The sequence below is a fragment of the Lotus japonicus genome, chromosome 1, assembly GCF_012489685.1.
Source record: "Lotus japonicus ecotype B-129 chromosome 1, LjGifu_v1.2".
Lineage (NCBI taxonomy): Eukaryota > Viridiplantae > Streptophyta > Magnoliopsida > Fabales > Fabaceae > Lotus > Lotus japonicus.
The window spans coordinates 42,951,797-42,964,397 of NC_080041.1; the positions used below are offsets into that span (position 1 = coordinate 42,951,797).

At 39.9% G+C, this 12,601-nt stretch overlaps 1 protein-coding gene across 1 annotated transcript; it reads left to right on the forward strand.

The window, feature by feature from the left end:
- The first annotated feature begins 3,926 nt into the window (after nt 1-3,926).
- Nucleotides 3,927-8,586, forward strand: LOC130736180 (nuclear localization sequence-binding protein-like). The gene is made up of 3 exons (XM_057588028.1): nt 3,927-4,029; nt 4,261-4,453; nt 8,028-8,586. Exons 1-3 carry the CDS (start codon nt 3,927-3,929, stop codon nt 8,584-8,586), a joined length of 855 nt encoding a protein of 284 aa, XP_057444011.1.
- The last annotated feature ends 4,015 nt before the right edge of the window (nt 8,587-12,601 follow it).

Here is a 12,601-nt window from a genome sequence, read left to right on the forward strand (position 1 = left end):
GGGTTTTATTTAATTCAGTCTTGTCTTAGTTATTATCAAAAAAAAAATATTCACGTTTTTCCGCATTAAGTTTATTTTGGTTACTAAAGTGACGCCACCGAAATCGGGGTGTTACAAGATTCAAACTTATTGTGGGACCCACGAATGCCTGATTGTTCAGCAGCTTACTCATTTATGTGATCCCGATTTTGTGAAGATTTAGAAAAGATTTAGATAACAAAGATTGTTACTTGATGAACAAGTTTATTTATTAGCATAAATAAGTGAGTTTAGGCTTTTGTTAGACCTCACCACCTCACCACATCTCACCATCACCTCCTCCACCTTCTCCTAATATCTCTCTCCATCTTTTCTAGTATGAGTTGCTAAACTCCATAGTTAGTCTTAGGATTTTTAATATTCTTGTGTTTGCAAACTTGAGGTTCTTTTCTTAATGCAAATTTCTTCTTTATTAATTCTCTTCATCTCTATTTCTGATCTAGGGTTTGCTTAATTCCGTAGTTTTAGAAATAAGAGTTGATGCATGTTCGCTTAGTTCATGTTAGTTCGTAACTGTTTCTTAATCGCTTAGTTTAGGAAACTGTGAATTGATTTTCGCTTAGTTAATCAACTCTCACGAATTAGGGAAACAATAAGGAAGAATTAATCTTTTGTAACCAATGAAGGTTTGTTGCACTTGTATGTTATAATCCGAGGACTAACACTTTCTTTTATCTGATTAAATCTATTTTAATTTCTGTTTGCTTACTTTACAATCAAATCAACCAAACTCCCTTTTAGGTTTTTTGTTTTACTCTAATATCAATTAATAATTTATCAAGTCCTTGTGAGAACGATCTTGGTGTTAACACCTTGTACTGCATTCAAAGCAGAATACTTTGGCACGCACCTCATAGTTCTTGGGACCACTTTTGTTGCAAACTTCCTTGCTACCTTCACCTTTCCCGCCGCATTCCTTAAGTGTTCCTCCCGTTGTTCCTCGGGCAGCATGATTAGATTCGCTATCAAATTCTCCCCATTGTCGTCCTCATTAAATCAGGTTACTCGCCAACTTTGGTTTTCAACTTCCACAGGGAGCATGGCATCAGTTCCATAAGTTAGACGATATGGGGTTTCCTTCGTGCTTGTCTGTTCAGTCGTGTTATATGCCCATAGGACGCCTGGGAGCTCCTCTGCCCAAAGACCTTTGGCCTCATCCAATTTTTTCTTTAAGCCCTTCAAAATAACCTTGTTGGCTGATTCTGCCTGTTTGTTAGTCTGTGGATGTTCCACTGATTTACTTCGCATTTCAATTCCCATCTCCGCACAAAATTCTCTGGTGACATTGCTTGTGAATTGAGTCCCATTGTCCATTACCAAGGCCATGGGGATCCCAAACCTGCACACAATTCGTCACCATAGAAAGTTCCTGACTTTGGCGGCTGTAATAGTCGCCACTGCTTCCGCTTCAATCCATTTAGTGAAATAATCAACCGCCACAATGATATACTTCATTTGTGCCTTTACTACTGGGAATGGTCCCAAAATGTCAGTCCCCCACAAAGCAAATGGCCAAGGTGCCATCATGGTTGTTAACTCTTCAGGCGGGGCTTTATGTAAGTCAGAAAAAACTTGACACTTTTCACACTTCTTGACGTATTCCAGACAGCCCTTCTTCATTGTCGGCCAGTAAAATCCTGCCCTCGATACCTTTACTGCCAATGATCGCCCACCTATGTGACTAGAGCATACTCCTTCGTGAACTTCCGCCATGATTCCCAGGGCATCTCTTGTGTCAACACATTTGAGCATAGGAGACATAATTCCCCGCCGATATAGCTCACCGTCTACCAGCGTGTAAAAACTAGCCTCCCTACGCTTTTCTTTTGTGTTCAGATCATTATCCTTCGGAGGATTTTTGAGGAAAGTCTTGATTGACTCCATCCACGAAGACTCGCCTTCAATCACTGACTTTACTGCTTTTAACTTAACTTCCACCAAGTCAATACTGGGGCGAGGAAGGGTTGTTGTTCCCTTGTTGTCATCAATTTTGTTAAAAACAACCTGATGTCCTAGCCGATGTTGTGACATCTGCCTTGGTGAAGGCCAGGTCATCCGCCCCTGCTGGCATGCAAGTGGGTCCCTTATGGCTATGTTTTATGGTATGTTTTGTGCTTACTTGAAGGTCAAGTAACTGATTGCTGGGAGCCAATTGCGGGTTGTTTATTGTTGGAACAAATCTGTGATTAAAAGATTTGTTTCTATTTTATTTGTTGATCACTCATATCAGATCTTGGAAGATTCTCTACTGATATGAGTTGGATCAAAGTGTTCTTCAGCCCAAATAAACCATAGCCGCCTCTGCTGAAATATATATATATATATATAGACAAAGACCTGAAGCTTAAGGAGATTGGGAGAATCACCTTGAAGATCAAGTGTTCTTAAGAGTGTAAGTTGTTCTTTGTCTTTGTTAGTTGTGAACTAGTCTTGCTCACTGATTCTATAAAGTGAGACTGAGTTCTGTGTTGTGTTTGAGTGTCAAACAAACCTTGTGTTATTGTTGTTACCAATCACTGTGGCAGTGATTGAGGAAAAGTGAGAGGGACTCTCATACTTAGGCTGTGGTTCTAAGTAGAAGACCACTGGGTAGATTAGGTTAAGAACAATGAACTTGATGTGTTCATGTGTGTCTGTAATACCTAGATCTTGAGATAGTGGAATTCCTTTTCATTGGGCGAAAGCTAACCAGACGTAGGTGTAGTTTCACCGAACTGGGTTAACAACTTTCTGTGCCTTGTTTCTTTTAGTTGTTTTTTTGTGTTCATGCTTTTCAGTCATATGATGTTCTAATTGATTGTCCCAGCATCGTGCAGGACATATGTTCTAAGAGATCTAGAATTTCAATTGGCATTAGAGCAGGCACCCCTGTTCTGTGTGGGTGAGCTCCAGGGAGATATTTTCTGGATCTCATGGACAATAAGGAGGGAGGATCGATCAACAGGCCACCAATCCTGGATGGCTCCAATTATGACTACTGGAAGGTTCGAATGATAGCCTTTCTCAAGTCTATTGATATCAAAACTTGGAAGGCTGTTGTCAAAGGCTGGAAGCATCCTGTCAAAGCTCAAGCAGAAGGAAGTACATCTACTCCTGAAGAAAAACCTGAGGATGAATGGACAAGTGCTGAAGAAGAAGCTTCTCTGGCAAACTCAAAAGCAATGAATGCTATCTTCAATGCTGTGGATAAAAACATGTTTAGATTGATTAATACTTGCACTGTAGCCAAAGATGCTTGGGAGAGTTTGAAAACAGCACATGAAGGTACAACCAGGGTGAGGATGTCTAGACTCCAGATGCTTACTACTCGTTTTGAGAACTTGACAATGACAGAAGATGAGACAATTTCTGAATATCACATGCGTGTGCGTGATCTGTCAAATGCTTCATTTGCTCTGGGAGAACCTATGTCAGATGAAAAGCTTGTGAGGAAAATCTTGAGGTCTGTAACCAGCAAGTTTGCAATGAAGGTCACTGCTATTGAAGAAGCTCAAGATATCAGCAGTTTGAAAGTGGATGAGTTGATTGGTTCTCTGCAGACTTATGAGTTAAAGTTGGGTGAAAAACCTGAAAAGAAGACCAAAAGCATTGCTTTTGTATCCAACACCACTGAAGGAGATGATGCTGATAGTGAAAGTGAGAATCTATCTGAAGCTCTGGCACTTCTTGCTAGAAAATTCAACAGAGCTCTAAGGAAGATAGACAGAAGGACTAGGCCAAATGTCCAGGACATTAAGCCAGACAACTCTAAATCCTACAATTCCCAGCGAAAGGTCAAAGAAGAGGACAAATCAGGCCAAAACAAGGGTGTTCAGTGTCATGAATGTGAGGGTTATGGTCACATTAGATCTGAGTGTGCAACCTACTTGAAGAAACAAAAGAAAGGCATGGTAGTGACATGGTTAGATGAAGATACTGAGGATGAGGAAAAGTTATCTGCCAACAAGGTTAATGCCTTCTCAGGGGCTGTCAATGACTCAGATTCCAATGGTGATGAAATGACATTTGAGGATTTGGAAGAGACTTACAAACTCTTACATGTTAAATGGAAGGAAGCTTGCAAACATCTGAAGGAGCAAGAAGATGAGATGGAACAAGTTAAGACTGAAAATGAAAACCTGAGGGAGACCATTGATAAACTGCAAGATGACTTGGATAAATGGAACTCAAAATTAAAGGATCTTGAAACTGTTGAAAAATCCAAGCTTCTGTTAACTATAGCTGATCTTCAAGAGAAAGTAGCTACACTGACAGCCAAACTGGAAAATACCTACAAGTCAGTGCGTATGCTGAACAGTGGATCTAATATGCTTGAAGAGATCCTGGAAGAAACAAGTAAGCAAGGAAAGAGTGTTAAAGGCATTGGTTTCAGTTACAAGTCTGAGAATAGAGGAAATCAGAAAGCATCAAGGAAGTTTGTAAGAGCTAAGGAAAACTCTGAGTTTAAAAACCCAGAGAACTATCGGATGTCAAGCCCGATGTCACAACATATGCCTCAACATCCTACTACTCAGAAGGCTACTGCTCAAACTCCATGGAGATGTCATTATTGTGGTAGGTTTGGTCACATTAAGCCCTACTGCTTCAAGCTATACCGATATCCTCATATCCAGAAGGTTCTCAAAACATCTAAGAAAGCTTGGGTACCCAAAGGAGAAGTTTCATGTCTTATAGCACACACATCTTTTAGAGTCTCATCAAGTGAAGACTGGTATTTTGATAGTGGCTGCTCAAAACACATGACTGGGAATAAGGAGTATCTGGAAAATCTCAAGGAATACTCCAGTAAATCAGTCACCTTTGGAGATGGTGCTAAAGGAAAAATCAAAGGAATTGGGAAATTGGTAAACTCTGGATCTCCTAATCTGAACAACGTTCTTCTTGTCAAGGGATTGGCAGCAAATCTAATCAGTATAAGTCAGTTGTGTGATCAAGAGCTGAAAGTGATGTTTAGCAAGACTGAATGCATGGTTACCACTAGTGATCAAGAGATTGTGATGAGAGGTGTCAGGTCCAAAGACAATTGCTACATGTGGATTCCACAAGAGAAAGCCCAAGTGTCTAGATGTTTGATATCAAAGGTGGATGAGTTGAATCTATGGCACCAACGTCTAGGTCACATCAATCTCAAGAGTATGCAGAAAGTTATCTCTAAAGATGTTCGAGGGCTACCAAAACTGAAAATAGATGAAGAAAAGATATGTGGAGAATGCAAGATTGGAAAGCTGACCAAAACATCTCATGCAAAGCTTCAGCATCCAACTACAACAAAAGTCCTTGAACTTCTTCAAATGGACTTGATGGGACCCATGCAGGTAGAAAGTCTAGGAGGTAAGAAATATGTTTATTTTTGTGTTGATGATTATTCCAGGTTCACTTGGATTGACTTCATGAAGGAAAAATCAGAAACCTTTGACATATTCAAAAAGCTATGCCTGAAACTTCAAACTGAGAAGAATTGCTCTATAGTAAGAATCAGAAGTGATCATGGAAGAGAGTTTGAGAACTCCAAATTCTCTGACTTCTGTGATTCAGAAGGAATAAACCATGAATTCTCAGCTCCAATTACACCTCAGCAGAATGGAATTGTTGAAAGGAAAAGTAGGACTCTCCAAGAATCCACCAGGGTTATGCTTCATGCAAGGAAGATTTCCAACAAGTTCTGGGCAGAAGCCATGAACACAGCATGTTACATTCACAATAGAGTAACCATTAGAGCTGGAACCACAGTCACTCTATATGAACTCTAGAAAGGAAGGAAGCCAACTGTGAAACACTTTCATATCTTTGGGAGCAAATGTTATATTCTGGCTGATCGTGAACAAAGAAGAAAGCTAGACCCTAAGAGTGATGAAGGAATTTTCATGGGATACTCTACAAACAGCAAAGCTTACAGAGTGTACAATTCTCGAACAAAGGTAATGATGGAATCTGTAAATGTCTCTATTGATGATCAACCAAATGAAAGAGAAGACACTGGTGCAACTGAAGATGATGATGGTCCACATGTCACAGCCGATGTCCCAACTATTGACCTCGACATTGAATCAGAAACCAGTTCTGATGAGCAAGACCACAAGATGACCTCTGCAAATAAAGCTCCATCGATCAGAATTCAAAAGAATCATCCTCAAGAGAATATTATTGGTGACCTCAAAGAAGGAGTTACTACCAGGGCTAGAAGCTATATTGCTCATGAATGTTTTATATCCAAGTTAGAACCCAAGAATGTCAAGGAGGCTCTGACAGATAAATACTGGATAAATGCTATGCAAGAAGAACTTGATCAATTCAGAAGAAATGAAGTATGGGATCTCATTCCTAGGCCTGAGGGAGTAAACATCATAGGAACCAAGTGGATTTTCAAGAACAAGTCAGATGAGAATGGTGTAGTAACTAGAAACAAAGCAAGACTGGTGGCTCAAGGATACACTCAGATTGAAGGAGTAGACTTTGATGAAACCTTTGCTCCAGTGGCTAGGTTGGAATCCATAATACTTTTGCTTGGTGTTTCCTGTCTTTTGAAGTTCAGATTATTCCAAATGGATGTCAAAAGTGCCTTTCTAAATGGCTATCTGAATGAGGAAGTTTATGTTGAACAGCCAAAGGGATTCACAGATCCACATCATCCTAATCATGTCTACAAACTCAAGAAAGCCTTGTATGGATTAAAACAGGCTCCTAGAGCTTGGTATGAACGTCTTACAGAGTTTCTGGTGAGCAATGGCTATTGTAAGGGAGGAATAGACAAGACATTATTTGTGAAAAATGAAAGAGGAAAACTCATGATTGCACAGATATATGTTGATGATATTGTGTTTGGTGGGATGTCGAACACGATGGTGGAACATTTCGTCCAACAAATGAAGTCAAAGTTTGAGATGAGCTTAGTTGGTGAATTGAACTATTTTCTGGGACTTCAGATCAAGCAAATGGAAGATTCCATGTTTATTTCCCAGAGTAAGTATGCTAGGGGCATTGTCAAGAAGTTTGGACTTGAAAAATCTGGACATAAAAGGACTCCTGCTGCTACACATATCAAGCTGTCTAAAGACAATCAGGGAGAGGATGTTGATCAAAGCTTATATAGAAGCATGATTGGAAGTCTGTTGTACATCACTGCTAGCAGACCTGACATTACCTTTGTTGTTGGTGCTTGTGCAAGATATCAAGCTGCTCCAAAGACCAGTCATCTCTTACAAGTGAAAAGAATCATTAAGTACATAAATGGTACTTGTGACTATGGGATTCTTTATACAAATGATACTAACTCTTCTCTTGTAGGATATTGTGATGCAGATTGGGCAGGAAGTGTTGATGATAGAAAGAGTACATCTGGAGGGTGTTTCTTCTTTGGAAACAACTTAATCTCTTGGTTTAGCAAGAAGCAAAACTGCGTGTCTTTATCGACAGCTGAAGCTGAATATATAGCTGCTAGAAGCAATTGTACTCAACTTATTTGGATGAAGCAGATGCTCAAGGAATATGAAGTTGAGCAAGATGTCATGACATTGTACTGTGACAATTTGAGTGCTATCAATATTGCCAAGAACCCTATTCAACATAGCAGAACCAAACACATAGATATCAGACATCACTTCATCAGGGAATTAGTGGAGGATAAAATTGTTACTTTGGAACATGTCACCACAGAGAGACAATTGGCTGACATTTTTACCAAGCCCTTAGATGCTGCTACATTTGACAAATTAAGAGGAAATCTTGGGATTTGCCTCTTCGAAGGAGCATAGCAATTAAAGCCCCTTTTTCTGTCTAACGGCTAGTTTCCTCGTAACTACCATTAACTGTTGTTGTGACATCATTGCTTCCTTCTCACTCAACTGCTATATAATCATCATCAATGGCTTCATCACAATCTCACAACAAGTTGCCAATCTTGCTCTAACAATCTCTGTTTCTCATCACTTACATTTTTCTCAATTGATTGTATTTGTCTTTTTGCTTTACCATTTCATCATGTCTTCAAGCAAGAAAGAGTCTATGAAGGGAAAGATAGAGAGAACTGTTGGTGGTGCTAGGGTTATGAGTTTGCACACAAGTTCTTCCACTCAATCCAAGAAGAACTTAAGAACTCCTTCCAAGAAGCACTACAAGTCTCGTGCAACCCCAATGCAAAACCCTGAAGCCCCTGTGCTTGAGGATGTTTCAAACACTTCTGTCTCTGCAAATGATGAAGACGATGTCGCGACATCTTCCCATGGCTCCGATGAGACATTGTCTGATAAGCCTGCCAAGGAAGTTTCACTCTCAAAGGATTCTTCCTCTTCATCCAAGAGTTCTGATTCCAAGGCTGCAAACTCAACGGATGTTTTGTCAGAGGAGTCGATGAAGACCCCTCCCATTGTTCATGATGTCTCTGATGATGAAGATTCAGAGGATGTGCCTCTGGCGAGTGTTGCTGCCAGAATGCTTAAACGAAGAAGAGCATCCGTTGAAGAAACTCCTGTTGTCCAGAAGAAGAAAGCCAAGATCACTACGGGTTCTTCAAAATCAAGGGCAACCGATGTGTCAAGGAAAGGCAAGTAGAAAGCTGTGGAATCGTCTGGGAAGAAAGTCAAGAAGACTACTGGGAAAAAGCAGAAAGTTTCCAGAGTTGATTTGCAGACTGAATCAGATGTTGAAGGCGATGTCCTGGACATCACTGCCTCTGAGAAGAAAATGTTCTCTGGTAAGCGCATTCCCTCAGATGTTCCTAATGTTCCTCTAGATAATGTGTCTATTCATGCTCCAGAAAATGCCTTCAAATGGAAATATGTCTATCAAAGGCGTGTTGCCAAAGAGAGGGAGATTGATTCTGATGTGTTAGCCTGCAAAGAGATCATTGCCTTGATTGCAAAAGCAGGGTTGAGGAAGACTGTGATGAACATAGGAAAATGCTATGACAAGCTTGTGAAGGAGTTTATTGTCAATCTCTCTGATGATGTTAATAATTCTGCCAGTCCTGAATTCAGGAAAGTGTTTGTCAGGGGTAAGTGTGTGAATTTCTCTCCTGCTATCATCAACCAAACTCTTGAAAGAAGTTTGGTTGAATTTGTTGAAGAAGAACTTTCTCTGGATACGGTTGCTGAGGAATTGACTGCTGGAAGAGTAAAGAAGTGGCCTGCTAAGAAGCTTCTGTCAACTGGGGTTCTGAGTGTGAAGTATGCTATTTTGAATAGGATTGGAGTGGTGAATTGGGTTCCCTCTAACCATACTTCTGTTGTTTCTGCTATGCTTGCCAAGCTTATCTATCGCATTGGGATTGAAATTGCTTATGACTTTGGCAACTTTGTGTTTTCCCAAACCTTGAAGCATGCAGAGACATGTGCTGTGAAACTCCCCATCTCTTTTCCTTCTTTACTGACTGCTATCATTCTGAAACAGCATCCTAATATCCTCACTGTTGATGATGTTCCTGTGCCCAAAGGCACTCCCATCACTTTGGACCAACGGTTGTTCCTGGAACCTCATGTCCTGGACATTGATCTGCCATCCAGTAGGACATCTGTTCCTGTCTCTATGTCTGCCTCAGGAACTCACAGTGTCATTGCTGAACTTGAGGCCATTTCCAAGGAACTTCAAGAGACCATCAGGATTGCTGCTGCTAGGAAGATTAAGGTGGATGCTCTCATCCAAACTCTCAAGGGGGAAGCTGGTCAAGAGGGTGAGCATGCAGCTGATGCTGAGAAGGAAGGATCTGCAGAAAATGATGAGGAAAACTCCTCTTCTGCTAGTATTTAGTGCTTGTCCTAGTCTGTGTGCTAGTTGACTTTTATTTGGCTGTACTTAAATTCTTTCCACCTTTGCCAAATTTGTGCTAAAAAGGGGGAGTAGTAGTGTGTTGTTTGTTTCTTTCTGTGTTGTAGTGTTTTTTTTTTTTTGAAGACTTGGTATTCTGGTTATGTTCTGTAATAAGTATGAAGCTTTGTGAAGACAAGTTCAAGAGATCTTCTATGTTCAAGTGCTTCAAGCTAGCTTCTGTTCAAGTGTTACCAAGTGTGGTTGTTTTAGTTTGTACTGCTATGCATATGGTTTCTATATACTTCAGGCAGTGTTTATTTGGATGCATCTTTTGAGGGGGAGTTCCTCCATGTTTTGGCTGTTCTGGATGCATTGGTTTGAGGGGGAGTATTTCTGCTGCTGACTCTGATGATTTTGATGTTTTTTTTCCCTCTCTGGTAGTGAAGTTGTTTTTAGACAAAATTTGACAAAAGGGGAGATTGTTGTTCCCTTGTTGTCATCAATTTTGTTAAAAACAACCTGATGTCCTAGCCGATGTTGTGACATCTGCCTTGGTGAAGGCCAGGACATCCGCCCCTGCTGGCATGCAAGTGGGTCCCCTATGGCTATGTTTTATGGTATGTTTTGTGCTTACTTGAAGGTCAAGTAACTGATTGTTGGGAGCCAATTGCGGGTTGTTTATTGTTGGAACAAATCTGTGATTAAAAGATTTGTTTCTATTTTATTTGTTGATCACTCATATCAGATCTTGGAAGATTCTCTACTGATATGAGTTGGATCAAAGTGTTCTTCAGCCCAAATAAACCCTAGCCGCCTCTGCTGAAATATATATATATATATATATATATATATATATATATATATATATATATAGACAAAGACCTGAAGCTTAAGGAGATTGGGAGAATCACCTTGAAGATCAAGTATTCTTAAGAGTGTAAGTTGTTCTTTGTCTTTGTTAGTTGTGAACTAGTCTTGCTCACTGATTCTATAATGTGAGACCCAAAGTTTTTAAGCTTAGAATAAACCGAATAAAATTTCTATTCACGATTAGTCGATGTAACGTGAAGGAAAAACCTGAACAAGTTTATCGAATGAAAATAATTTATGAAGGAGAAAGTTCAGGAAAAGGCTAAAGATTGTATTAAAGTCGATGTAAGTTATAGCACGATTAATATTTACTTATATTCGGAACGAGAGGGATCGTAAACGATTAATTTACACTTAAAGACACGATGGAAACTAATTCCAAAAATCTTCAGAGAAATGTTAGAACTTCTCTTATTCGTCTATAAACAAGTGTTTCGATACGAAACTCTGGAATGTACGAACGACAAATTCCAATACTCGGAAGTTTGCCGAAACCAAATCACTGATAGTTCAAGAAACCTAAAATCAACCGACGATGAAGACTTTTTCTATTCGGAGCTTCAAAAGAAGATTCCACACGCGTACACCCATTTCTCTTGACATTTCCAACCTTTCTTCAGAACAAAGTTTTCTCATCCGACATCAACTGCAAAAAGTAACTTTTCGGGTAAAACCGATTTACACCGACTTTTGATCGTTTGATTTAATTCCAAGAAACTTGTTTTGAGTTATGGAATTCTGTCGCCAGAACCTATCTTAGAATTCTCCGAGGAATACGTAGGAAAAATTGGAATCGCGAAACTTTCATTTTTCCGCATTTTCCAAAACCTATAAATAGCTAAGAAATGAATTTTTTTCACAAAACCCACCCCTTTGAAACCCAAACCCGCGAGCATTGGAGGAGAGGAGGAGGAAGTGATTTTTCGCCATTTCTTGCCCGATTGCTTCACCGTTCGTTGCTAAACGAAGACCTCGAGGTATAGTTACTATCCCTCACTTCTGATCGCCAATTCCGTCGCTTTTCTCTATGTCTTTCTGTGCTCAAAGTTTGGAGCTTTTTGTAAAACTGTCCAAATAACTTGATTTTAGTGTCTAAACATATTCCCTACGTACCCAAGAGTACTTCTAGCGGATTACATTTTGCCGAATGTCGCCGAAATGCCGCCGGAATTCATTTCTGTTGGAAAAACCCATTTCTGGACAAAGTTTCATCCTTTAAGCTGAAAATTCATGACTTAACTTAGCGCTAGTAGGATTAGTCGTCATAAACGTCGTTAGTGACGTCCCCATCCAATTTGTTTTTCGAAATTCCAATTTTGAAATTCTGAGCTGAAAATAATTACCAAAATACCCCTGCGATAGTTTTCGATCCGAAAATTTTTCTAAGCTTAGATTTGTCTTAGTTACGAATAATGATAACTTAGGAACCAAGTTTGATCGAAGAAAAATCGGCGCACACAATTATGATGTGTGGCTGAGAGCACTCCTAGGGGGAGGAAAATTTCGTTTTTCGAAAACTTGTCTTAACGCGTTAGATTGTCGTACTTCGGAGTTTATAATGTTTCGTGTAACCCTAGTACTTATTATTGCTGAGTTTCCGACTCATTGTAATTGAATTCTGTGATTTTGCTCTAAGGTTCGTTTGTGGAAACCTTGGGCTTGACTGAGCAAGCTTGTGAGCGAGACCTGCACCGCGAGACTAGAACAACTCGAGGTGAGGGTAACTTACTTACTAGTTATTTGTATTGTAGGCATCGATAACTTCGACTTGAATACTGCTTGATATTGAAGATTGCATTGAATGTTGTTTATCGCTTTGAACTGGGAAATGTTTTCTGGAGGCTTCGGCCGAGTGAACTTATATGAGACGTGCGTCTTCGTTTTCTGAGAGGCTTCGGCCGTTTACTGGTTTCCGTCTTATGATTTCCGCACTGAGTTATTGTTATATTGA